At 53.1% G+C, this 27,831-nt stretch overlaps 1 protein-coding gene across 1 annotated transcript in view; it reads left to right on the top strand.

Annotated features, from left to right (window-relative positions):
* Positions 1-225: 225 nt before the first annotated feature.
* Positions 226-27,831, top strand: part of LVRN (laeverin) — a 73,765-nt gene continuing 46,159 nt past the window's right edge. Inside the window, exons 1-4 of the mRNA XM_062189821.1 lie at positions 226-923; positions 20,515-20,657; positions 21,540-21,679; positions 23,909-24,035. Coding sequence (XP_062045805.1) covers positions 226-923; positions 20,515-20,657; positions 21,540-21,679; positions 23,909-24,035 — 1,108 coding nt within the window. The remainder of the gene's footprint in view (positions 924-20,514; positions 20,658-21,539; positions 21,680-23,908; positions 24,036-27,831) is intronic.

Below are 27,831 nucleotides of genomic sequence, written 5' to 3'. Positions count from 1 at the left end.
GCCGGGTCCCGCCTCCTCGAGGGCTGTGGCGGGTGGGGGTGGGGAAGCAGGGGCCTGGATTTGATTAGCTCCGAGGGGTAAGCCACAGTTCTCCTCCGCTCCCGGAGCAGGCGGAGAGACAGAACGAGAGAGGAGGGGCGCGGGTCCCAGTCCTGAGCGCCGGGCCGGGATTCCAGCTGCTGCCGCCGTCTCCAGACTTCATCCCGCTCCGGCGAGGCGCGCGCCATGGGGTCCCCTTCCAGCTCCGGCTTCTACTTGAGCCGCGCGGTGGCCCTGCTGCTCGCCGGGGTGGTCGCCGCGCTCCTGCTGGCGCTGGCCGTGCTGGCAGCCCTGTACGGACACTCCGTGCGCGCCCCGCCATCGGAACCCAGGGTCCCCGGCGTCCCCGACTCTGCGTCCTCCCCTCCCTTCGGGCAAGAGGAGACCCAGCCCACTCCAAAATCCGGCTCTGCACCGGAGCGGGCGGCGACGACCTCCTCGAGCGACTGGCGACCCCCGGGACCCTGGGACCAGCTGCGCCTGCCGCCCTGGCTTGTGCCGCTGCACTACGACCTGGAGCTGTGGCCCCGGCTGCGGCCGGACGCGCTCGCGGCGCCCGAGGTGCGCTTCAGCGGCCGCGTGAATATCACGGTGCGCTGCACGGCGGCCACCACGCGGCTGCTGCTGCACAGCCTCTTCCTAGACTGCGAACGCGCCGAGGTGCGGGGCCCCCTGCCCCCGGGCACCAGGGCCGGGGCCGCGGGCCGCGTGCCGGTGGACAACGTGTGGTTCGCGCTGGACACGCAGTACATGGTGCTGGAGCTGGGCGAGGCCCTGCAGCCGGGGGCCCGCTATGAGCTGCAGCTCAGCTTCTCCGGCCCGGTGTTCGCGGACATCAGGCAGGGGCTGTTCCTAAACGTCTACGCAGACCAGGGCGAGCGCAGGTAAGAGCTCCCCACGCGGGCGCGCGCCTCCCATCTTCCCTGGACCCTGCCGGGCGGGAGGGCGCGAGGGCGCGGGGGTCAGGTGCTTCTCAGGGCAGTGTGGCTCCCCGCCCCTCCCGTGTTCTCTGTCGCCGCCCCTTCTGAGGTCGCTGCTGCTGCAGAACTTGGGGTGTTCCTCAGGAAGAACCTCTAGCAGCTGCGCTGGGCCGGCGTCCCCTCCCCCGGGGACAGAGCCCTTGCTACTCCAGGGTGGTCGCTGGCCGCAGCTCTGACACCTGGGAGCGGTCAGGCTGTCAGGCCGCACCCGACCGGGTCCAGATCTTCAGGCGCTCCTTGGGCGGGAAGGGTGGAGCGGCGCAGGGCTAATCCGTCCTTCCTGGCTCTCTGGAAGCGCTGCTCTGGCAAGCCGCACACCGACACTGGGGCGCTTCGTTCCCGTACCTTGGATTTCTACTAAGCAGCTCCAAAACTCTGGGGTTTGCTTTCATCCATCGCCCGCCTGGCGCCTGGGGCCCGCATCTCCTGTGTGCCTACCCACTGCCGGCCAGAGCGTGGACACGGGCGGCATTCCTCTGCGGACCTAAGAGGACACTGAGGGCAGCCCCCGGGGTGCGCACGCCTGCCTTTTACTCCCCTTTGGGATGAGGCCCCTTCGCAGGCTCCGCAACCGCCCCCGGCCAAGGCTCCTCAGGGGTAAGGTGACTGGTGATCTCTCTCATGCCCGGGGTACAGCCTCTGCTGTCCCTACAAGCACGCACATCACCCTTTGGTATTAGAGAAAGTGCTCTCCGATGTTCGCTGAGGGAAGGAAACCCACTAAGTTGTCCCCTCAGCCATCTCCTGCTCACTTTTTGAATTCTCGAGGGTTTTAGGGTAAGTTGATGAGCTGCCCTGGTGGGAGAGCTGTAACTTTTTGTTTTCAGAGACAGCAGGCCTGGTTTTCCTCTTTCACAGATGCATCTCTGCTCGCAAAGTGATCTGGGGTTTTTTTCATTAGGATGCTGTGTTACGGGGCTAAGCCTGGGGGGCTTTCTGAAACCACTGTGTGCAATAGCTCAGAGTTCTTGCTCTGTGGGCGAGCCCCAGGTGTGCGCCTCTCCTCCCACCTCGGCACAGGGGCAGCCCACAGGAACTGGAAGTTCCCCTGCGTTCTGTTGCGGCAGCGACTCCAGCAGTGCCCAGCAGACATTTTTAGAGGGAAAGTCTCAAGGCACGCCGAATTCCAGGTGTGCGGCCTTTCGAAGGGCCAAGGACAGGAAGGTGTCCCTGGAGGTCCCTGCTTGGGAAACCACAAGGACAGACCCCTGTGGGCATGTGTTGGCCTTGGTCCCAGGGGCAGCCCCAGAGGCCCGAGTTTGGACCTTGGTATGTGGGTTGAGCCAGTCTCTAGCGGTCCAGAGTCTGTTGCCTATTCGCGGGGTGGACAGACTGCCCTTTGGCCAGTGTACCTTCCCAGGGGTTCGCAGTGGGGCACACAGGCTGGATGGTGGCAGCTGCTGCCGTGTGTCCCATGTCATTCTCAGGAATAGCCTGCTTGTGTCTGCACTTAGAACCGCCCAAGTTCCTGCTGGAGAGGAATCGGAGAGGATTCCCGGGTGGGAAGAGCAGGGTGTGGGGTGTGGGAGCTGCTCCAGTATCGTGGGCGTGGAGCTGTAGTTTGGCGAGATGAGAAGAGTTCTGGAGTTTGGTTGCACTATCTGGTGAGTTATCTTAACACTGCTGAATCACACACTTAAAATGTGGATGGGACAAACCTTAGGTTACATGAATTCTCCACACTTAAACATTTAGAAAGAACAAAAAAGTTCTACATCAGTGAGCTTAATTAAAATAAGGTTTAGAACTTTACAAATTGCCTCAGTTAATTGTAATGCTCACAGCCAGCACCTTTATTCCAGCTTTTGATTAATTGTAGTCCTTGCACGGGAGGCGTCCTGTGTGCCCTCTATCCAGTTTCCCCAGATGGTTTTATCAGATGTAAACAACAGTGCAGTGTTAAACACAGAAAGCCGCCACTGGTTCTGTGCACTTGTCACGTGGGTAAGTATCATCAGTAACCCCCCCCCCCATCACCTCAAGACTGGCTTCCTGCTTCCGGTGCTCACTCACAGCCCCCCTGCCCTACCCCAGGCCTCCATCTCTCCCCTCTGACAGTTTAGACAATGTCCCGTCCATGGAATCCTGTGCTGTATAGACTTTAGAGGTTGGCTTGAGGGGAGAGAGACTGAACCTGAAGTGTCCGTGCTTCTTTCTCTTGCTCTCAGGGAGAACGTTTCTAACCTTTCATCAGTTAGCATGGTGTGAGAATTAGGTGTAGGATTTTATTTATATCCTTTAACAAGTTAGGATGTCCTGCCGGCAGAGTGACTGAGGGAGAAAGACATGTTGTATCCAGTGGGTCATTCCCAGCTGGCTGCAGTGAACCCAGGATTCCGGAACTCCATCCGGCAGGGGCCCACGTACTTCAGCCATCGCTGGCTGCCATCCCAAGCACATCAGCAGGAAGCTAGGTCAGAAGTGGAGTAGGCGGGACTTGAACTGGCTCTCTGATATGTGCCAGCATGGCCAGTGGCAGCTTAATGCGCTGTGTCGCAGCGCTGGCCCCGTTTTCTTCTCTAGCCTGTTGCTACGAGGTATTCCAGTGAATGAGTTTTGGTACTGAGTCAGCCTTCGTGCCTCCACCTTCTTTGTTCCGGGCAGCTGCAAGCAGACCCCCCGGCAGTGCAGGGAGGAGGTGTGGTGGAGAGCACAGAGCAGGCGTTTCCGCCTCCCACCTCCTCCTCAGACGACACATAACTCTCAGACATTTTCCTACCAAAGTCATGTCTTAGGACGTGTTCCCGGGAAAAGCCATCTGGAGAATGGGAAAGTGTGACTGGGAGGGGAAGGAGGCCGGAGCCAGGACATGAGGTCAAAGTCCCAGGAAGGAAGATCTAGAGAGGCTGAGCAGCCCCTCCTCGGAGCTGCCCGCAGTAGCGAGGGAGCAGGAGTTCCCTCGCAGTGCTCGGGGACTCTGCTTGCTCCTCAGGGCCTTAGGCAGAGCAGCCCCACCAGAGCCCCATCCTCTGCAACCACTGCCCCTGCCCATTGGAATACACGTGCCTAGGCCAGTGGGCCCCCGGTACCTCATGTGGCCTCTGTGGTCCACTGAGGCCCAGGAGGATCGAGAGTCTCTCCAGTGGGCTGTGGAGGAGCCACCATGCCCACAGTCAGAGTGACCGGGTTGCAGTGGATGCTATGGAAAGTGTTCACCCGAGATCAAGATGTAGCTCAAGAGGGCTACAGCTAGACCCAGAGCGCTGGCTCTGCAGGCCTGAGCCCAGTGAGGGGCCACGAACCTTCGACAGCTGTGATGGAATGACTCGTGAGTCCCACCAGCCCAGAAAATGCACTCACTCCAATCTGCAGGCCCAGAAAGTCGTCGTCTTTAAATTTATTTTAAAGATTTTATTTATTTGAGAGGTAGAGCTACAGACAGTGAGAGGAAGAGACAGAAAGGTCTTCCATCTGTTGGTTCACTCCCCAAATGGCCTCAACAGCCGGAGCTGCGCTGATCCAAAGCCAAGAACCGGGAGCTGCTTCTGGGTCTCCCATATGGGAGCAGGAGCCCAAGGACTTGGGCCATCTGCTGCTGCTTTCCCACGCCATAGCAGAGAGCTGGATTGGAAGAGGAGCAGCCGGGAGTAGAACCAGAACCCATATGGGATGCTGGCTCCGCAGGTGGAGGATTAACCTAAACTGAGCTGCAGCGCTGACCCCCAGAAAGTCATCTTTTAAGGGCTCCCTTGTTTGTCTTCCCTCTGTGGCACCCAGACATGGAAGATTTTTTTTTTTTAAAGATCTATGTATTTGAGAGGTAATGAGTTACAGAGAGGGAGAGACAGAGAGATCTTCTCTCTGCTGATTCACGCCCCAAACAGCCAGAATAGCCCGAGCTTCCTCAGATGAGGCCAATCCGAAGCCAGGAGCCAGGATTTCTTCCAGGTCTCCCACACTGCTGGAGGGGGCTAACCACTTGGGTCATCTTCCACCGCTTTCCCAGGCTGTAGCAGAGAGCTGGATCAGCAGAGGAGCAGCTGGGACAGGAATCGGTGCCCATAAGAGATGCTGGTGCTGCAGGCGGAGGCCTAGCCCACTAGGCCATAGCGCTGGCCCAGAACGATTCTTAGTTCTCGTGTGCCAGGGATGTGAAAGGCCCTGGGTGGGGTTCGATCCTTGAGTTGACCTGAACCAGACTGTTTCGAACGTGGCAGCAGTGAGCAGTCTCTCACTGGCAAGCTTGCATTCCCCCTGCATCGGCAGTGAGGATGCAGGTTCCGGAGTGGAGAGGTGTGTTACACGTGAGCGCCTGCAGGCGATTGTGCTGACTCCTTCTGTTCCCTCAGATGAGATAACTGTCTCCCCCGGTATAAGTGACTGTGCTTGGACACTGCTGGGCTCTATGGGGCGGGAGTTCACAGGGCTGGGCAGGCCCACGTGGCGGACTGGTATGCCCGGGTCGGGTTCCACCTCTGCTGCCAGTTCAGCTTCCTGCTGTGTGCCCCGGGGGACAGCCGATGACAGCCCAAGTGCTTGTCTGTCACCCACATGGGAGACCCAGATGGAGCTCTGGCTTTGGCCTGACCCAGCCCTGTCTGCTGGGGGCATTTGGGAGTGAACCAGCAGGTGGAAGATCTCCTTTGGTCTGTCCCTGACCATCTCACTCTGTCGCTCTGCCTTTGAAATCAAGTAAGAAAAGAGATGCCTGTCTTTGCTCAGTGGCCCCCAGCACTTCTGAGAAAAATGCCCTTTAGAGCTCCGTCTGTTCCCAGCTGGCTGCACCCCTTCGTCTACTCCAGCTCTCAGGTGTTCAGTGCTGACATGATAAATCTTTTTCTGGCCTTTCACTGTTAGTCTTTGAGTCTTGATATTAAACATGAATTTATTGGGGCCATCACTGTGGCACAGTATGTTGTTGTTGTTGTTTTTGGCATATAGAGTTAGACAGAGAGAAAGGTCTTCCTTTTTCCATTGGTTCACCCCCCAAAATGGCTGCTACGGCCAGAGCTACGCGGATCCGAAGCCAGGAGCCAGGTGCTTCCTCCTGGTCTCCCATGCAGGTGCAGGGCCCAAGGACTTGGGCCATCCTCCACTGCACTCCCTGGCCACAGCAGAGAGCTGGACTGGAAGAGGAGCAACTGGGACTAGAACCCGGTGCCCATATAGGATGCCGGCACCACAGGTGGAGGATTAACCAAGTGAGCCATGGTGCCGGCCCCATGGCGCAGTATGTTAATCCTCTGCCTGCGACACAGGCATCCCACCTGGGTGTCAATTCTAGTTCCGGCTGCTCTTCTTCCAATCCAGCTCTCTGCTATGGCCTGGGAAAGCAGTGGAAGATGGCCCAAGTCCTTGGGCCCTGTACCTGCCTGGGAGACCCAGAAGAAGCTCCTGGCTCCTGGCTTTAGATTGGCTCAGCTCTGGCTATTGCAGCCATTTGGGGGGTGAACCAGCAGATGGAAGATGTCTCTCTCTGTCTCTTCCTCTCACTGTCTCTAACTCTACCTCTCAAATGAATAAATAAAATCTTTAGGGCCAGCTCCATGGTGCAGTGAGTATGTCAACCCTCCTACAGCACCGGTGTCCGTATGGGCGCCAGTTCTAGTCCCGGTTGCCCCTCTTCCAATCCAGCTCTCTGCTGTGGCCTGGGAGAGTAGAGGAAGATGGCCCAAGTGCTTGGGCCCCTGCACCTGTGTGGAAGACCTGGCAGGAACTCTGATCAGCGCAGCTTCAGCCGTCACGGCCATCTGGGGGGTGAACCAACAGAAGGAAGACCTTTCTCTCTGTCTTTCCCTCTCACTGTCTGTAACTCTCAAATAAATAAAAAAACTTAAAAAAAAAACTTAAAAAATAGTGTTGGATCTTTGTCATTGTACTGTCTAATAATCTGTATCTTTCTATAGGGGATATTCAGACCATGTTTTTAAACTAATTATTTGCAAAGAGCAAGTGCGTCCACTAAATCACTCCCCATTTTCCTGAATCTCAGTCCAGGTCTCATGTGGGTGGCAGGAGCCCAAATTCTTGAGCCATCATGGCTGCCTCCCAGGGTGTGCACAGCAGGAAGCTAGAGTCAAGGACAGGATATTGAACCAGACACTGAGCATGGGGGGTGTCTTTGTTGTTATTAAGATGTATTTTGAAAGGCAGAGTCAGAGGGAGCGGGGAAGACACACACACACACACACACACACCATCTTCCATCCTCTGGTTTGTTCCCGAAATGATCACAACAACCAGGTCTGGGCAAGCTGAAGCTATAGGCAGTAATTCTCTCTAGGTCGCCCATGTGGGTGGCAGGGGATTTGTACTGTGTTCTGCCTTCCCAAGAGTATTAGCAGGAAGCTGCTCCGGAAGTGGACCAGCTAGGGCTTGATCTGGCCCTCCTTCACATGCCACTGTTAAATGCGATGGTTTAAGGTGCTGTACCGTAATGCTGGCCTGATTGCAAGCATCTTTAGAAAAAAAAAAGATTTATTTTTTTATTTGGAAGTCAGTTACACAGAAGGAGAGGCAGAGAGAGAGAGAGGTCTTGAATTTGCTGGCTCACTCCCCAATTGGCTGCAACAGCCGGAGCTGCACCAATCCGAAGCCAGGAGCCAGGAGCTTCTTCTAGGTCTCCCACATGGGTACAGAGGCCCAAGGACCTGGGCCATCTTCTACTGCTTTCCCAGGCCACAGCAGAGAACTGGATCATAAGTGGAGCAGCCAGGACTTGAACCAGTGCCCATATGGGATGCTGACACTGCAGGCGGCGGCTTCACTTGCTGTGCTACAGTGCCAGCCCCTGCAAGCATCTTAACTGGCATGTTTCATGTGGTTACTGATTTGGTTGGGCTTAAATCTCTCTCTTTTTTTTTTAAGGATTTATTTGAGAGACAGAGTTACAGAGAGAGGGAGAGACAGAGAGAAAGGTCTTCCATTCACTGGTTCATTCCCCAAATGGCCACAACGGCCAGAGGTACACCAGTCTGGAGTCAGGAGCTTCTTCTGTAGGCTGGGAGCTGCCGGGACTCGAACCCGTGCCCATGTGGGATGAGGGCACTGCAGGCAGCTGCTTTACCCATGATAGCACAGTGCTGGCCCCAAGAACGTCAGTGTTTAAAAAAATGATTTATTTGAGAGACAGGGATAGTTCCCATTTCCCAAATGACTGCAGTGGCCGGGGCTGGGGCAGGCTGGAGCTGGGAGCTGGAATTTGACCCCAGTCTCCCACATGGGTACCTGAACCTAATCCCTTGAGCCTCCCTGCTGCCTCCCAGGGTCTATGTTATCAGGAAGCTGGAGTCAGGAGGCAGAGTGAGGGACGTGGGCATCTTCACCAGCCTCTCAGTGGCCAGGCCACGTGCTGTCCCCATGCGCGGAACGTCATCCAGCTCAAGGCTGGTGGGGCACTCTCAGCCTTTGAGAAACTTTGGGTTTTCCCTTTGGTTTTGAAGAATTTTCTCCCTCTCCCCGGATTTAGAACTCCAGTCAGGGCCGGCGCCGTGGCTTAACAGGCTAATCCTCTGCCTTGCGGCGCCAGCACACCGGGTTCTAGTCCCAGTTGGGGCGCTGGATTCTATCCTGGTTGCCCCTCTTCCAGGCCAGCTCTCTGCTATGGCCCGGGAAGGCAGTGGAGGATGGCCCAAGTGCTTGGGCCCTGCACCCACATGGGAGACCAGGAGAAGTACCTGGCTCCTGGCTTTGGATCAGCACAATGTGCCGGCTGCAACGGCCATTGGAGGGTGAACCAACGGCAAAAGGAAGACTTTTCTCTCTGTCCCTCTCTCTCACTATCCACTCTGCCTGTCAAAAAAAAGAACTCCAGTCAGCAAGTTGATTTTTTTTTTTTTTTTTTTGGACAGGCAGAGTTAGTGAGAGAGAAGGGTCTTCCTTTTCCGTTGGTTCACCCCACAAATGGCTGCTACAGCCGGTGCGCTGCGCTGATCTGAAACCAGGAGCCGGGTGCCTCCGCCTGGCCTCCCATGTAGGTGCAGGACCCAAGCACCTGGGCCATCCTCCACTGCCTTCCTGGGCCATGGCACAGAGCTGGACTGGAAGAGGAGCAACCGGGACAGAATCCAGCGCCCCAACTGGGACTAGAACCTGGTGAGCCGGCGCCGCAGGTGGAGGATTAGCCAAGTGAGCCGTGGCGCTGGCCAGCAAGTTGATTTTTATTGCTTTTAATCCCAGCCTCTCAGCGATGTCGTTTCATGGTCCTCCAGTTTGCTTGCTGTCCGGAGAGATCTGACTTGATTTTTGTCCCTCCGTGTCTGATGTGACTCTGAAGTTTACTTTGTTGCTTGTTTTCGGCAGTTTTACTAGGATTTGCTTCAGTGGGTTATCAGTGGACTTCGTGTGTCTATGGGCTTTCAGGGTCTAACAAGTTCGCAGAACTTCCAGATGTCCTTTGCTCCTCCTCCCTTTTCCCTCTCATTCTAGGGCTTCAGTCAGTGTTAGGCCGCCTGACACGCCCTCGGAGGTTCCTCAGGTCCTTTTCGTGGTTTTTAATGACTTCTTCTCTGTGTATTTGGTTTTGGGTAGCCTGTGTCACTTTGTTTTCAGTTTTATTGATTTCCTTTTTCTTTGTACTGTCCATTCTGCTTTTAGTGCTATCGAGTGAAGTTGTCATTTAAGATACTGAATTCTGGGGCCGGCACTGTGGTGCATCAGGTAAAGCCACCACCTGTGGTGACGGCGTCCCCTGTGAGTGCCAGTTCGAGTCCCAGCTGCTCTGTTTCCATTCTGGCCCCCTGATAATGTGCCTGGGAAGGCGGTGAAGGAAGGCCCAAGTACCCACGTGGGAGACCTGGAGGAAGCACCTGGCTTCAGACTGGTCCAGTTCCAGCCATATGGGGAGTGAACCAGCAGATGAAAGACCTCTCTTTATCTGTCTCTCCCTGCCTCTCTGTCTCTGTCTCTGTCTCTGTCTCTGTCTCTCCCTGCCTCTCTGTCTCTGTATCTGTATCTGTCTCTCCCTGCCTCTCTGTATCTGTATCTGTCTCTGTCTCTCCCTGCCTCTCTGTATCTGTATCTGTCTCTGTCTCTCCCTGCCTCTCTGTATCTGTATCTGTCTCTGTCTCTCCCTGCCTCTCTGTATCTGTATCTGTCTCTGTCTCTCCCTGCCTCTCTGTATCTGTATCTGTCTCTGTCTCTCCCTGCCTCTCTGTATCTGTATCTGTCTCTGTCTCTCCCTGCCTCTCTGTATCTGTATCTGTCTCTGTCTCTCCCTGCCTCTCTGTATCTGTATCTGTCTCTGTCTCTCCCTGCCTCTCTGTATCTGTATCTGTCTCTGTCTCTCCCTGCCTCTCTGTATCTGTATCTGTCTCTGTCTCTCCCTGCCTCTCTGTATCTGTATCTGTCTCTGTCTCTCCCTGCCTCTCTGTATCTGTATCTGTCTCTGTCTCTCCCTGCCTCTCTGTATCTGTATCTGTCTCTGTCTCTCCCTGCCTCTCTGTATCTGTCTCTGTCTCTGTCTCTCCCTGCCTCTCTGTATCTGTCTCTGTCTCTGTCTCTCCCTGCCTCTCTGTATCTGTATCTGTCTCTGTCTCTCCCTGCCTCTCTGTATCTGTATCTGTCTCTGTCTCTCCCTGCCTCTCTGTATCTGTATCTGTCTCTGTCTCTCCCTGCCTCTCTGTATCTGTATCTGTCTCTGTCTCTCCCTGCCTCTCTGTATCTGTATCTGTATCTGTCTCTCCCTGCCTCTCTGTATCTGTATCTGTATCTGTATCTGTCTCTCCCTGCCTCTCTGTATCTGTATCTGTATCTGTCTCTCCCTGCCTCTCTGTCTCTGTATCTGTATCTGTATCTGTCTCTCCCTGCCTCTCTGTCTCTGTCTCTGTATCTCTGCCTTTCAAGTAAATGAGTAAATCTTCTGAAAAGATACTGAATTTTTTCATGGGTTTCTGCGTTGTCATTTCTTCCTCTTCCATCCTCTCTGTCGTCTTGTTCTTTCTCCTCAGACGTGCAGTTGTCCTGTCTTTGCTGATTTCAATGTCTGGCATTTTTGAGGAGCAGGCGTTTGTGGCAGGTTTCTCTGCCTTCTCGTATTTCTGTAGCTGTTAAGTGTGTTGTTGTTGCATCGTTCCCGTAGAGGGCACGGCCTGGTGAGCTTCCGCGTGTGCACACCCGGGTGGTGGTGAGGGCATCTCCAGTGAGGCTCCCCAGTGTCCCCAGTGCTCCCAGTGTCTGCCCTTCCTGATGGCCCCTTCCTGCCCACCTGCCTCCCTCACCCCCGGGGGACTGTGGATCTCCCCTCTGTACCTGTAGGTTGTTTGGCATGTTCTGGTGTTTCATCTGAAGGGACCCGTAGTCTGTCCTCTGTCCTGTCTTCTCTCACTTGGTAGGGCCGCTTTGAGATGTAGCCTCTGGCGTGTATCAGCTCTTTCTGGTGCCTGCGGTCACTGCCTTGCACGCATCTTCCACGGTTTGTGCGTGCAGTGGATTTCCAGGTCGTTGGGATGGTTTCCAGCATGGGACTGTCACAAACAAAGTTCCAGCAGTAGTCGTGTTCAGGTCTTTGTGTAAGTTTACTTGTGTTGAGCTCATGTCCAGGAGTGGAAAGGTTAGGTCATATGGTAAGAGAATGTTTAATGTTTTAAGACATTACAAACTGCTCACCAAGGAATCTGACCGCTCAGAGTTTCCATCAACAGCACAGGCGTGTGCTAACTGCTCCACTCCTCCTCTGCAGTTGGTATTGCTAGAATTTCTCATTCTAGCCATTTCCATAGGTGTGTGTGGCCCCCACTGCAGTTTTAGTTTGTCCTGTGACCAGCAAGTTTGTCCATCATTTCCTGGACTTATTTTCCATCCACACATCTCCTTAGCAAAGCACCTGTTAGAATCTTTTCTATCTTTTTTTTCTTTGAATTTAGAAGAATTCTTTTTCAGATACGTGATTTATAGATATCTTCTAGTTACTTGTCTTCATCCCCTAAACTCTGTCTTTCAGAGACCAGAAGTTCTGATGAACCTGAATTGATCAATTTTTCCTTTTTAAGAAATTACTTATTTTTTGAGAGACAGAGCTTCCATGCACTGATTCACTTCCCAGAAGCACACAGCAACTGGGGTTGGACCAGGCTGAAGCAGGAGCTGGGAACGTCATGGGCCATCCCAAATGTGTGGCAGGGACTCAGGGACTGGAGCATCACAGCTGCCTCCCAGGGTGTGTATTAGCAGGTAGCTGGAGTGGGAGCAGAGCAGGGCTCAAACCCGGGCACACTGATACGGGATGCAGGTATCTGAGAGATGTTGACTGGCAGGGCAACACCTGCCCAACAGCTACTCCTTTTATGTATCAGGCGTTTGGTGTTGTGTTTAAGAAAACATTCTGTTCCAAACCCATAAAAATTTTCTTCCGTGCCTTCTGTAGTTTTAGGCTTTATAGAACATCTGTGATCCATTTTGAGCTAAATTTTGTATATAGTGTGAGAAATTCTTTCTTCACTGAATTGTCTTTGTAAAAAAAAAACAAAAAACAAAACAAAGAAAAACAGTAGTCATGGAGCCGTTGCTGTGGCACAGTGGGTTAATGTCTTGGCCTGAAGTGCCGGCAACCCATATGGGTGCTAGTTCGAGACCTGGGTGCTGGTTCGAGACCTGGCTGCTCCACTTCTGATCCAGCTCTCTGTTATGGCCTGGGAAAGCAGTAGGAGATGGCCCAAGTCCTTGGGCCCCTGCACCTATGTTGGAGACGCAGAAGAAGCTCCTGGCTTCGGATCGGCACAGCTCCGGCCGTTGTGGCCAACTGGGGAGTGAACCAGCGGATAGAAGATGGAAGACCTTTTTCTTCCTCTGACTCTCCTCTCTCTGTATAACTCTGACTTTCAAATAAATAAATCTTTTTTTTTTTTTTTTTTAACAGGCAGAGTGGATAGTGAGAGAGAGAGACAGAGAGAAAGGTCTTCCTTTTTCCATTGGTTCACCCCCACAATGGCCACTGCGGCCGGCGCATCGCGCTGATCCGAAGCCAGGAGCCAGGTGCTTCTTCCTGGTCTCCCATGCGGGTGCAGGGCCCAAGCACTTGGGCCATCCTCCACTGCCTTCCCGGGCCATAGCAGAGAGCTGGCCTGGAAGAGGGGCAACCGGGACTAGAACCCCGTGTGCTGGCACCACAAGGTGGAGGATTAGCCTGTTAAGCCACGGCGCCGGCCTCAAATAAATAAATAAATCTTAAAAAAGGGTAGTCCATATATATATTATATATATGGTATATTTTTGAATTGTCTGTGTTTAGCCCTGCTCTGTGTGTCCTTATACCAAGTCCACATTGTTTTGATTTCTGTGCCTTTAGAATAAGTCTTGAAGTCAGGTGGTGTGGTGTTCATCTACTGATTTTGTTCCGTTTCAGAGTTATCTAAGATGTTGCAGTCCTTTACATTTCCATATGTATTTAGAATTAGATAATTAATGTCTATAGATTAGGAGAGAATGAAAAAAACTTGTTAGGATTTTGACTGAGATTGTTTTCTCTATAGAATAATTTGAGAACAATTCAAAATTTTAAAATATTAAATCTTCTAATACATGCACATAGTATGTGCGTCTCTCCATTTATTTGGGTCGTCTTTATTTCCTCTCAGCAATGTTTTACAGTTTTCACTGTACATATTGTGCATGTCTTGCCAGATTTATCCCTACATAGTCATGTTTTTTCAATCTATTGTGAATGGTATTTTCGAAAACTTCATTTGTTTGCTGCTAATCTTTGTGTATTTATCTTGTGTGCTATAGCCTTACTAAACTCTTCCCTTAGTTTTAGCAGCGTTTTTGTTGAACATTACCAATTTTCTGTTAAGTTACATGGCTGATCATACTGTGTAAAGTGATGACAGTTTTATTCCTTTTCTAGTTGAGAAGCATTTTCTTTCTTTTTCTTGCTTATTCCTTTCACCATTGGTAGTGATTTCCCCTGTTTGTTGTTATTGGTTCCTCTTGTTAGATGGGGGAAGTTCCCTTCTATTTCTAATATTCCAAGTTTTGTCAGGACATCTCATATGTTGACATCCATTGAGATGTTCAGATGGGTTTTCTTCTTTAGTTTGTTAATTAAATTGCTTTAATTTTCCAGTGGTAAGCCAATCTAGGATAAATTGCACTTGTTCTTGGTGCGTTAGCCTTTTTATACACTGTTAGATTTGCTTTGCTAACATTTTGTTTAGCACTTTGACCCCGTGCCGTTAGAAACACTGACTTGCAATTGTCCTTATTTTCCTGCCACGCCTCTGATTCTGGCTCCAGAGTACCACTGTCTTTGAAGAATGAGTTAAGCGGTGCTCCGTCTCCTTCAGTGTTCAGAATGGAATTTGTATGAAGTAGGTGCAGTTTCTTCCTTGAATGCTTGGTTGAATTTCCCCAGAGAGGCCACCTGGTCCTGGAACTTGTGTGGCCTGGTTTTTACTGCACACTGAAGATATTTGGTAGAAACGGGGGCAGGGTCTGTCAGGTTGACCTGTGAGTGTTTCATGTGCCCATTTAATAAGGGCCGTCAAATTCTTCAGTGTAAAGTTCAAAAGTATTTCCTGTTCTTTTAATTGCCATGCGGTCTGTAATGACATCACCCCTTTCATTCCTGATACTATTAATCTGCGTCTTTTCCCTTTAGGAGCTGGGCACCAGGCTGATACGCTCCTACTACCACTTACGAGGTGTCTACCTAGTTTGATAAATTCCTAGGACCTCAGCTGTTAGATCTGTAAGTTGACAGTGTGGGAGTCTGAGGTCTCTCCTACTTCAATAGTCAGTGAGTTTGATCGGTTTGATTAGTGTTGTAGAACCAGTTTTTGGTTGCATTGATTTTCTCTACTGCTTCTATGTTTTTTCATTTTGATGATTCATATAGCGACCTTTAATGTTTTCTCCTTTTTATTTTGGGCTTCATTTCCTTTCCTTTCAATATTATTTTATTTATTTGTTATTTTTTTGAAGATTTATTTATTTATTTGAAAGTCCGAGTCACAGGAAAAGAGAGGGAGAGACAGAGATCTTCCATCTGCTGATTCTCTCCCCAGATGACTGCAACAGTCAGGGCTGAGCCAGGCCAAAACCAAGACCCAGGAGCTTCATCCAGGTCTCCCATGTGGGTCACGGGGCCCAAGCACCCGGGCCATCGTCCGCCGCATTTGGCATGTCATCATCAGGGGGTTGGACTGAAGTGGAGCAGCCGGGATGCCAGCTGGTGCCCTGCAGGATACTGGCGGCATGGGTGGTGTCTTCCTGCTATGCACAACGTTGGTCCCATTTCAGTTTTCTTAAGTCTGACACCGCTCATCACTTTAAGAACCTTCTTTCCTAATACGTGTATTCATAGTTAATTTCCCACTAACTTTTGCTTGAGCAACATGCCACGGTGGTTTTATGTTGTCATTTTCTTTTCCTTCCATTCTTAAGGCTTTTTTGACTCCAGGGTGATTTAGAACTGTGGTATTTCATTTGCAAGTATTTGGGCATTTTGTCATCTTTTTACCGAGTGCCTGACATGTAAGTTTTTACATTGCCAAGTGCCAGACTTTGTCACGTTAGTGTCTGTGGGTGAGTGCGAAGGCTGTGTGGCAGTCTGCTTGAGCCTTGCTGTGGGCTCTCCGAGAGCGATGCCCGGTGGCCTGGAGCCTTGCTGTGGGCTCTCCAAGGGCAACGCCTGGTGGCCTGGAGCCTTGCTGTGGGCTCTCCGAGAGCGATGCCCGGTGGCCTGGAGCCTTGCTGTGGGCTCTCCAAGGGCAACGCCTGGTGGCCTGGAGCCTTGCTGTGGGCTCTCCGAGGGTGACGCCTGGTGGCCTGGAGCCTTGCTGTGGGCTCTCCGAGGGCGACGCCCGGTGGCCTTTCCTCTGGGACTGTGCTCGTTCTCTGCTGAGCAGTGTAGGTGCCGTGGAGGTCGTGAGCGCTGACTGTGGGCACTCAGGCCACTCCTAGCGCTCTGCCAGCTCTGGGCCTTGCAGGGCTCACCCTCACCTCGTCCTGTTCTTTTCCTGACAGCTTTTCTTCAGCTGACCTCGTGCAGTGGAGATCAGTACTCAAGGAGACTTCTGGAGGTCTTTCTCGGCCTCCTTACCTCCCCGCTCCCCGCTGTCCCTTAGATTCTAACTGTCCAGGCTCCCCGAGCTCGCATCTCGGACTCCCCAGCTTGGACTCCTGGCCTCTCTCAGTTCCCCTGCCCTGTTGTGCGGTTTAGAAAATCTGTTCCAGGCAGGAGGACAGATGATGTTGAATTTCACCCTGCTGGTTTTTCTTTGGGGTCACAGTGCTCCCTGTGATGTGATGTCTGACACAGGTGTTCCTTGCAGTTCAGACTGCTAAGTTGTTTGCAGCAGAAGGCTCACTCCGCCCTCCTGATGGAAAGTGACGGTCCCTTCCTCTCTGCACTGAGTGCTGCTGAGTGTGACGGTAGTCTTCAGCCGTCTTCATCCATCTTACTTGCTTTTCATGTTTATTACATTATATACCTCGGAGTGGACAGTGTAACGACCTCTAGAGGACCCAGGCCTAGGAGCCGGGGCTGATTCTGGCACCAGCCTTGCCGCTTGCCAGGTGTCCGTCAGTTGCGTGAAGTCCCAGGGTGTTACTTTCCCGTGTCATAAATGTGAGTCTTGTATCTTTGAAATCCAGCGGGAGAAGATGTGTAATCCTTCTCTGGTTCACAGAGGCCCTGAAGGCATGCTCGCAGCTTCTCTGATACTGACTCTCTAGAAAAGTAAGGAAGAACTGGGAGACACTGGGAGAAACAAACTTGGGAAGATCCAGAGAGGGAGTGAGCTAGTTGGCTGAAGTTCGGCTCTCTGGGGGGAGCAGCATGGTGACAGCGGTGGGTGGGTGCAGGGGCAGGCAGTGAGCAGAGCAGGGGAAAGCCCTCCTTGCAGTCACCGCCCTGCTGGGAGTCTGGCAGGGTGCTGTGGGTGTGGCAAACAGGGAGGAGTTGAACAATGTTAGGAAGGAACTTGGGAGTCTCTACGCAAGGCCAGGCGCATGGTGATGCTGGTGGCCCGGGGAGAGAGCTGCAGTGCTCCGTGGAGGTGACCCACATATCTTATGGGGCTGAGCGATGCTCCTGGCAGGTGGTCGTGCTCAGTGATTGGAGAGCCTGTGTATCTTGAGAACAGGAGTAGCTGGCATTTTGCAGAAGTACAAAATAAGTACCCATAATTCCACTGAACATGCAACTGTGTTTCCCACTTCCCCTCCACAACGTGGACCAAGGGCTCCTCACCCCTGCTCCTGCACGAAGGCCCTGACAGCCCGTCCTCTGCTCTCACAGCTGCAGTCCCCGCGCCTGTCACACCTCCAGGTAGTTGCAGAAGTTGGGAAATGTGGACCTGCGCACACTCGGCACTGCAGCTTAGCTCACCGTGAGCTGTCCCTCGCCCCTCTGTCCTCCCCTTCCCACTCTGAGGCAGGCTCAGGGCGGAGGCTGCCGTGGGCTGGGTGATGGGGGGACATTTCCATTTCTCGTCCTCCCTGCCCTCCTTACAGCATTGTTTCTACCCCAGAGGGCCCAGCAGGGTGGTGTGTAGCACCCTCTGGACTCCGCCCACCCCTGCAGTTCCCTCGGCCCCCAGAGTCCTGTTGTGCTGGTCGCTGTGCCTCCTTCCTCAGTTCCCGGACGGGGAGTAGTGCAGCTCCGAGCTCCTCCAGCCTGCTGCAGGTGGCTGTGCTGGCAGGACCCAAGGCAGCCCCCATGCTGGCTCGCTCCGTCCCAGGGCTCGGCTCTTCCAGGGAGCACCCGCTCGTCCCTTGCCTGGGACTGACCAGGGTTCCAAGGCAGCTGTGCTCTTCTGGCTCTGCCTCCCAGTCAGCTCAGCTCTGCTGTCACCTTCGCATCCCCGCCTGTTGGCTTCCGCTTTCTCCAGGTCGAGCTGCTCGCAGCCTCTGCTGTCCTTTTGCCTTGTTGCTGTCTGTTTGCTGGGAGGTCAAACCTCAGATCTCCACTCCCTGCGCCACGCTCTGGGTGCTTCTGGGTTAGCTGAGTAGCTAGAGGGGCCCCAGTCTATCTGCAGGACACAGTTTGGCACCTTTTCTTGGGATTTTACTTCTACCATGTTCTGTTGCCTTTCCAGATCTGATTACACAAGTAACCAACAAACGTGGCTGACCGGCCGATCCCTGCACCACAGTCCAGTGGTGTAACATCTGGCTCTGCTAAAAACTTTGATTTCTGAATTAGTTTTGTGTTAGAAATTGGGGTGGGGCAGCAATTCCTCCAAGACTTTTATTTGAGCCTTGACCAGCTGAGTTCCTCAGAACTTGGTAACTAGAGCTGCAGGCTTGCAGAGCTCACAGAAGTTTGGGGTGCAGTAGTGTTCCGAGTGCAGGTAGTGGGTGTTTTTTCAAATGCTGGTAGATTGAAGCCTCAGGGGCATCACAGGGTGTGGACCACCCAGCAAGTGGGGGCCTTGGTCCTCAGGCCAGACAGGAGGGCAGCCCAGTGCACACACTCTCCCCCGCTTAGACCCATCCAGCTGACCACTCTGGCCACTGTAATAGCACATTTCAGCGAGGCTTGGAGGCAGGAGAGAAAGGAGCCGTCTCTTTTCTGAGGTCACGGTGTCCTTGCGTGAGTCTACTGCAGAGAGGAAAGGGGAAGGAAAGCCACCCAAGGGCCCCCACGGTCCTGGCCTCGGCGCCTGCGGATCACAGGTGCTGCTGTCCCGCTCTGTCTGCAGACTGAGAACCAAAAGGACCTTGTGCTGCAGGGTTTTTCCTGGCCTTTGGTTTGTGAAACACAGGGTGGGAAGTGGTTTTAGTTCACTTCTGTGGGCCCGAGCCGGGGAGTTGCAGGGCCCCGTGTCTGGTTTGCCTGTGCGCTGACTCCTGCACCGTCGCCTCACTGCCTCATGGGACTGAAGCGCCTGTGTTCTCTGCTCAGGAGAGCTGCTTGCTTCCCCCCACTCCCCATCTCGCAACTCCTTGAGACCCTGATCTTGGCTGCTCAGGGCAGCCAGGATGCTCTTCCCGTGCTTTTCTTCCCGTAGTTTCTCTTACAAAGGCAGGAGGCATCAGCTGGTGTTGCAGGTGCATGCATGAGCAGAAGGTACACGGAGCTGGGGGGCTGGTGTCTGAGCCCGTGGCTGCTGTCCTGCCCCTGCAAGCAAAGCTGTAAGGAAGGTGGGGGGTGGGGACTGGGCAGGACAGAACAGGCTTGCTCGGAAAGACACTTTGTCACGGTGGGCTTCTGGACCCCCAAATGGCCAACAGGGAAGGGTTTTGAGGGCCCTGCCCTGTGTGTCCTGAGTCCGTTTGGAGCTCTATGTGAGTGGGAGCCTTATCCTGGTGGGGAAGGATTCCGAGAGGGGGAAATGGGAGGCACCCACGCTCTCGAGATAGCTGTGCTGAAGTCACCTTTTATTTATGTAAGAATCGGGCCTTGGTGGCCGGTGCTATGGTGTAGTGCGTGAAGCCACCATCACTGCGATGCCAGCACCCCATACAGGTGCTGGTTCCATTCTCAGCTGCTCCACTTCTGATCCAGCTCCCTGCTAATGCACCTGCAAAGTCAGTGGAGGGGCTTTGACCCCTGCACCCATGTGACAGACCTGGAAGAAGCTCCCAGCTCCTGGCTTCGGTCTAGCCCAGCTCCGGCCATTGCAGCCATTTGGGGAGTGAACCAGTATATGGAAGATTTCTCTCTCTCTCTCTCTCTCTCTCTCTCTCTCTCTCTATATATATATATATATATATATATATATATATATATATATATATAAAACTCTGCTTTTCAAGTAGATAAATCTTTAAAAAAAAAAAAAAAAAAGAAGGCAGCCATGATGTATGTATTGAGTCATGAAGTCTCAGGACCTTCGCTGGAAAAGCATCCACGCTTGTCCTCGGAAGACGCTGGCATCCCAGGCCGCTCCTGTGGGGTGATACGGTGGCAGCTGTATCCTGAGGAGGAAGCTGTGGGCTACGACCCCTGGCCCCAGCAGACCTGGGTGTGTTTGCAGAGGGTGAGCCTGATGTCTGGTTGGCTCAGGCACCCCTGCCCCCGGCTCCCCACTGGCGGTCCCCAGTGCGCTGCAGGATGAGGTTGCTCTCCGCCCCTTCTGAGCACAGGGAGGGAGCGCCAGGGATGCATGCAGTCTGCCCATAAAACTGCAGAGTTGTTTGGTTGCCTTGTCGTGCGCTCACATGACTCACCCCAGCAGTGTTCAAAGTAAGATTTCCTCTAAGTCTCCGCCAGCGGGAAGAGGAGCTTCGTGAGAAATGGGAGAGCCCCGGCCGAGCTCACACAGGCTGCGCCAGCCACCCAGGTCAGGAGAGGCCCGCTCCTGCAGCCTGGCGAGGCAGGCGAGCTCGCTGTAGTTGTCACTGCTTCGTTTGTGAAAGGCTTTAAGGTTGATGATGTAATGAAGTAAATATTACTCTGCGGTTTGAAATTAAAGAGTTCCTTCATGTTCCGGGTCTCAGGAGAATGCCCAGTGTGGTTGTAACTGGGGCGTGAGTGCCGCAGCTGGGCAAAGTGCCCGGCTCCCCGCACGTACCAGGCTGGGTTACAGCCTTTGCCTCCTCGTGTCGTTTCTGCTCCCACTGATCTGCAGTAAAAATAAATGCATTTTTTCCCCGCAAAACTGTGTTTCAGGGCCCTGATAGCCTCGCAGATGGAGCCGACGTTTGCCAGGAGCGTCTTCCCGTGCTTTGACGAGCCGGCTCTGAAGGCCACCTTCAACGTCACACTTGTTCATCACCCGGTTTACGTGGCCCTCTCCAACATGCCGGTGCTGAGTGAGTAGCACCTCCGCGTGGTAGCTCCCAGCGGTGACTGCGCCGACCCCGAGGGCAGTTCCACACGGCGTCAGCACTTGCTTCGTTTTGTCCGAGAAGCCCGGGACCCCGTCCTGCTCTGTGCAGTCCTCCTTGAACCTTCTGCAGGTTCACCCTGCCCTGGCATCGTTCCTATGCACTGGCTTCCTCCTCTGACCCCCAGTGACAACAGGCTGGTGGCCTTGGTCAGAGCTGAACCACAGATGGGTTTTATTTGGCTCGTGTGCGTTTTTAAAAAAATTTGAGTGCGTTTCCATCTTTTAACAATCTGCCTGTTTCACAGAAAGGTCTCTGTTTTGTCTCCGTAAAGACCCAGGAGAACTAATGCTGGACCTGCCACTCTGCCAGGGCAGCCATCGGGGGAGCTGAGAAGAGACTGCACCTGTGCCACACGTGGGCGGTCCGCCCTATCCCTCTTGATACCAGCCTCTGTCCTGTCCACTGTCGGGCCCTCATGGGCCTTGAGGCCTGAGGTTTCCCTTCAGAGGCCCAGCTGGCTTCTATGGAGACCTCTGCACCCCTGGGGACCCCCTGAGAGCCCAGTAACTCTGTGCTGAGCGTTGAGAGAAATGAGTGGGACCAGGGGACAGCTGAAGTGAGTGGAAGAGAGGAGGCAGGCTGGGCGCCTAACTTGAGCTCTCTTGGGTGTGGCCCTCAGTTGAGCCTGTATGTGTCACTTGGGATGGAGACTGAGGCCCAAGATGCTACCCCCAGATCTTCGGGTCGTTTCTTGTGTCTTAGGGGAGTGTTGGCAGGGAGTATCTTGGCGACAAGCGGGTTGAGAAATGACTTTGGAAGGGAGGTTTAGGTTCTCAGTGCTCTGCTCTAAAATGACTACTCCAGGTCGGTCGGAAAGGGAAGACGTGAACGGCAGCAGGTGGACGGCCACCACCTTTCACACCACACCCCGCATGCCCACCTACGTGGTGGCCTTTGCTGTCTGCGACTTGGACTTCGTCAGCCGCACCGAAAGGGGGAAGGAGGTGAGGACGGGCTCTGGGGAGGGGAGCTGCGCTGGTCGTGGGTTGTTCGTGGTCTCTCTGCCGGCAGGACTCTTGCCTGGCTTCCTGGCATTCCCTTCTCTCCCAAGGCTTTGGAAAGCTTGTAAGGCATCCTTGCTGCAGGGGACACGAGGCTCTGTGGAGGGACTCCCGGGAAGGCCAGCCTTCTCGCCCACTCCCCCAGGCGGCTTCTGAGCACCTGCCAGGCCTGGAAGGGACGAAGGCACGTGAACTTCACGGCCGCATCTCCAGAGTGGTCCTCATTGGCCTGCTTCCTTGCTGGCCACCCAGCCTGAAATCCCATCACTGGCCTCACTTTTGGCTTCCGCAGTGGGCATTTATGGGAGGAGCCTTGTCTATGAGAAAGTAATGTACAGATGTTCATCGGGATTGTTTTTAAGCGTACCTCGTCTCCACCGCGGGCAGGGAGGACTTCAGTTCTGCTTGCAATGTGGCTTCTACGGAGCAGGCAGCAACCTGGGGCGCAGGCAGGGGGCGGGGAGGAGTTGGGTGAAGGGGTGGGGCCAAGCGCCGGGCCTCTCCTGCCCAGGGTAATGAACCCCAGCAGCAGTGGGGGAGACTGAGAGCAGTGGTGAGGTCCTGGCAGGAGCCTCAGAAACAGGTGGTTGCACTTTGTGCAGGGAGAACATTCCTGAGCCGTCGTGTAATTCCAAATGCACGTAATTCGAGACAGATTTTCTGTGGCTGGGTCCCCGGAGCGCAGGCCTGTCAGCACTGTGCTGCTGCCTCGCCTCGTTCCTCAGTGCTTCTCCAGCGGTTACATGTTGATTTATTTTCATCCATTTGAAAGGACTGACAGAGACATAAAGAGGGCAGGAGGGGCAGCCAGGAGGGAGAGTGCCTCCAAATGCTGGCTCATGACCCAGATGCCCGTAACAGGAGCCTGGAACTCCATCCGGATCTCCCACATGGATGTTAGGAACCCGAGTACTTGGGCCGTCATCTGCTGCCTCCTAGGCACAGTGGCAGGAAGTAGATTGGAAGCAGAGTGGCCAGCACTCAAACTAGGCACTTGTATTTGGAATGTGGTTGTCCCAGGTGGCGTTCTGCCCCACTGACCTTCAGTGCCCACCACGAAGAGCTCTTTCTTAAATGACCAGCCCTCAGCTCGGGACACGGGTTTTCTCTCACCTCAGACTGATTTCAAGGTTTTTGAGCTTCATCCACGTTTTCAGCATTAACACTGGCCATTCTGTTAAAAATTGCTTAGTATGTTGTAGAATATAAAATGCTTCCATAGTACAGTAATAGCGGATGTTAAACAGCTGCCTGTTAATCACCAGAAACACACAGGGCACCTCCCAAGTGCCCAACAGCAGCATGGCTCCGTACAACTGACGGAGTGAGGCAGGGTTCCCTCTCTGCTGAGTGGGAGGAGTTATTTGGCAACAGAATACACAGAGTATAATTTACTTGCTACAGTGGCTTTAGAAATGTAAGACTTCATTTCTAAGTGAGGAGAATTGATCTTATTTTTTGGAAATACAGCAGGACAATTGATGTTTTGATTATCAAACCATTTTAAATGTTCATGATTCACACTTGGTAAATATGTACCATTCTGCTTTTTTTAAAAAACAATTTTTATGTTTATTTGAGAGGCATAATTAGAGAGGGAGAGGGAGAGAGAGGTATCTTTCACCCTCTGGTTCACTTCCCAGATGGCCTCACAGCTGGAGCTGAATCCAGGAGCTCGGAACACCAACGTCTCCCATGTGGGTGGCAGGGACTCAGATACTTGGGCCCTCTGCTGCTGCTTTCCCAGGAATATTAGCAGAGCTGAATCAGAAACAGAGCAGCTGGAACTGCAACCAGCCCTCTGACACAGGATGCTGACTTTGCCAGTAGTGGCTTAACTCACTGTGCCACCGTGCCGGCCCCTGGATCCATATAAAAATGTTCTGGAAAAGGAAGAGTCCGAAGTGCCCTTTCACATGGGCTCTGTGCTTTCTGTGGGGACAGGTGGTGGCGTGGGCTGTTCCAGGGATGCCTTCACAGAGACTGAAATCGCACCCTCTCTGGGGAAGTCACCCTTGGTAACTTAGTGCTTGGTCTTCTAGGTTTGCTCAGCACACGTGTGCATTTCCGCATTTTCTGAGGTAGCTGCTTCTGACCCGGCAGGAGCTGGTGCAGGCAGAGTGCCGAGTCACCACTGCTTTTCCTAATTACTGCCTCTCGGTTTGGATTCAGATCCGCATCTGGGCACGGAAAGAAGCCATTGCAAACGGAAACGCGGACTTCGCCTTGAACATCACAGGGCCCATCTTCTCTTTCCTGGAGGATTTGTTTAACATCAGTTACCCTCTTCCAAAAACAGGTGAGGTCTTCCCTCGCAGTGCAGCGGCTTCCTGTGGCGGACACCTTGGGCTGTGCAGGTGGGCCTTTCAGGCCCGTCGTTGGCTGCCGTGTTGGAATTGGACTCCTGACCTCCCCTAGTTGTGGCTCCCACCTTCCAAAACACAAGCAGGGGTACTTGAGAAGCTCATGGAAAATGGAATTAAAAGAAGGGCTTATATTGCTTTAAATCATCTGGATTTTTTTTAATAGCGTGCATTTCCTGCAAGCTTTCTGAAGTCCCCCATGGAGGCCAGTCTGCTTTTTGGCTGTGCAGGGCGGTGCACTGGTCCAGCGGGCACCCAGGAGCTCCCGGGCTGCACACATCTCCTGGGGCCTCAGATGCTGCCTCCCGTGAGCTCTGGCCTCTCTGCCTCCTGCTGTGCTCCGTATCCTCTTAGCTAACAGCTTGCGTGAGCTATTCCTGCGCCCATCAGTGAATCTGGTGTGTCTTTACTCTGCATTTCTTGGGATCCTTTAGTTGTGAGTCATTGGATTAGGACTTGGTGGTCCCATCTGTGGGTTTTCCTTGTGTGGATTTGGGATCATGTGTGAATGTAGCATGCTTGTCAAGGAGACATGGAAATCCTTTGTCTTCGTCTCTCCTGTATCTGTATTGTGTGCCCTTGAAATTGTGTGAGCCACTCGCTCAGAAAGGTGTGTGCCGGTGTCTCCATGCTGAGTGTCCTGTCTGTGTCTTTGGTTCCTCTGGGCGTCCCCTGAGGTCCCGGAAGCAGAGGGCTCTGCCTATGCTGGCAGACGGTGGAAGAGGGAAGCAGGATGTTGGGGAGCTGCGGCCTCTAGGGCACCAGGAAGCCAGGGGCTCTGCAGCTCCAGCTTTCCAGCAAGGGGTAGTAGGAACTGAGGGCTGGAGACTGTGAGACGGGAGGGGACCCCTGTCGTCTGGGCATTGGAGACAGCAGGAGTCCAGGCGAGGAGACCAAACTCCTGTTGCCTCTGGGGACACACAGATGACCCTTGTTGAGGCCAGGAAAGTTTGACTGTTGCTGTTAGGGGGAGCAGAGGTTCCCAGGAATCCTGATACCCTGGTCCTTTGGAGCACGCCCAGCATCCAGCGTGTCACCGTGCTGTCGCCACCCCCACTGCTCACGTCCCTTCCCCTGGCTCCTCCTGTTGGCCACACCAACATCTCCACCACATTAGTCCTGCTCGCCCCCACCCAGTGCACTAGTGGGAAGCCAGCAGGATCTTCCCAGGGTGAAGCCTGGCCATGCTGCTGTCTTTAAAAGCTCTCTGTGGCTCCCCATTGCTCTGGGAATCAAGTCCCAACTCATCCCACATCTTAGCAGTGGTGCCTTGGCTGCCATGCTAAGTGACCGTTGTCCACTCCTCAGGGTGTGAAGCGAGTGCCCGCCTGCCACTGCCCTCTTGTCCCTTTGCTGTGCCTTCCTCTCTCCCAGGCTCTCACATGTGTGGTTTGCACATCCTGCAGTGCCGTCTGCCCGATGGGTCAGCTCAGCTTTCTCACGCCAGTGCCTCTTCCTCCAGGCAGCCTTGCCCTCACCCCTTTCCTAATGCATGCACAGCTTCCTGTGGGGCCTTCCACCAAGTCCCTGTGTGCTGTCTCCCCCACTGGCTTCCACGATCATTTGGGGAAGGATCTGGATTGTCTCTTGCCCTTCAGAGCCTGCAGGAGTTCTCTCAGGGGGTAAACCGTGAGCTGCTTTTGGTAGGGGATGAAGGCATGTGATGAGCTGCAAGATGCCCGGAAATTCTGATTACATTGTAACTCCCGGTGTTGAGGCAAGATTTATCCTTGGTAGCAGCTCACCTAGGGCTACCTTCTGAGCCTCTGCAGGTGGTGCTGGACCAGAACTTCACCTTGATTCCTGGCAGACAAAGGTGCTGTCTTCAGAAGGGAAACAAGTATGTCTTCTAACTCTAACTCCCTTGCTTGGGCCAGCAGTAAAACAAAACAAAGCAAAACAAAACAACAAACACCTTCTCCACCCGCATTTCCCACATATGCAAGAACTTGCCAAAGGTCAGGTGGAAAGCTGTGAAGTTTATTTCTTCCTGTGAAATCAGAGACGGGGGCTGAGCCCAGCCTAAGGCTCCTTTGAGAACTGCCTTCCAGGGGAACACCCCCAATGATGTGGTGACCTCCTGCTTCATCACACTGCTCATGGTTCCACTACTCCCTGTATCAGCACATTGGGACCAAGCCTTTAACACCTGGGGATTGCAGAATATGCAGCATCCAAATTAACACCCCAAGCTCAGCAACACTTGATATCAGGAAATTGTGGACATGGGAAAAAAAAAAGTTTATTGCTTCCTAGTCTTTTAGCATATCTTTTTGTAACTTGCTCGGTGAATCCTCAGCCCGAGAATCTAAGGTAATATAAAGCCTGTTCCTGTTATCTGTTCTGTTGAGCAACGTTTTCTCTGGTGTTGCTATCATTGTAACTCACGGTTTATAGTCAGAAGTGGACTGAAGTATCAAATATCAGAGACCATTAGAGTTAGATGCTTGAGTCATTGTGAATTTTGAAAGGAAGAATGAAGTGATGCTTGTAGGAATAAATAGGTATACTTGGGGCTGGTGCTGTGGCGTAGCAGGTAAAACTACCACCTACACACTGCCGGCTTCCGATATGGACACTGATTTGTGTCCTGGCTGCTCTGCTTCCCATCCAGCTCTCTGCTATGGCCTGGGAAAGAAGAAGAAGATGGCCCAAGCCCTTGGGCCCTTGCACCCTTGTGGGAGACCCGGAGGAAGCTCTTGGCTCCTGGCTTCCGATTGGCCCAACTCTGGCCATTGAGGCTATTTGGGGAGTGGACCGGCGGATGGAGGACCTCTCTCTCTCTCTCTCTCTCTCTCTGATTCTGCCTCTCTGTAACTCTGCCTTTCAAATAAGTAAATCTTTAAGAAACTGTGTATTTAAGATATGCAAGTTTTGAAATGGCAGTTTCCCCATCACCTTTTCAATGGGCTTTTAACTGTGATAACAGTGGATTCACTGCGTGTGTTATGCATCCCAGCATGCTAGGTGTTTTTGGAACAGTAAAACTCAGGTACAAGATAAATCACAAAGCCACAAAGTAGCGACAGTAACTAATGAGAATTCTCTGGGCATGTGCTAGGTTCCAGTTCTTTTTCTAGTTGCTGTGGAACCGCAGAAAAAGCAGGGACTCTGTTCAAGGAGCCAAGCTGGGGAGCTGGCATCTGTATGTTAGGCCCCATGGAAACTAATTAATTATTGATAAGGGACTGGCTAAATGCAAGTCTTAAAGAGGATTATCCCAAGAATATAAGGAACAACTCTAAATAAATTAGAAAAATAAAACCCAACTGAAAAGAAGCAAATAGAAAGATGGATGGGTCGAGGTTGTCCACAAGTGGGAGCAGCTGTGGCTAATAACTATGAAGAGACACTTAGCCTCATCAGTCGTCTCAAAATGAACACCCAAGGGCCTAGGGAAGCGTCTTGGGCTGCTCAGGTCTTCCCCAGGTGTGGAGAAGCAAACACCGGAACAAGTGCCAAGGTAGGAGAGAACGTGACATTGTTAATAGGAGCATCTATTGCTAGAGCCACTTTGAAACATTTGTTCTGGCAGTGTTGACCTTTAGACTACCTTAAACCCCAGTGGTACCATTCCCAGCCATACCGGAGGGATGGGGGCACATCTGTACCGTAAGACAGGAACAGGGATGCTCACAGCTGCACTTAGTGGAATCACCCCCACTGAACACCTCCACAGCGGCCATTCACAGCAGGATGGGTAAACAGATCCTGGTACACTTACACAACAGG

Source organism: Lepus europaeus, chromosome 4, assembly GCF_033115175.1.
Source record: "Lepus europaeus isolate LE1 chromosome 4, mLepTim1.pri, whole genome shotgun sequence".
Taxonomy (NCBI): Eukaryota; Metazoa; Chordata; class Mammalia; order Lagomorpha; family Leporidae; genus Lepus; species Lepus europaeus.
The sequence above is the reverse complement of the archived record's forward strand: the minus strand, read 5'-3'. Positions and strand labels throughout refer to the sequence as shown.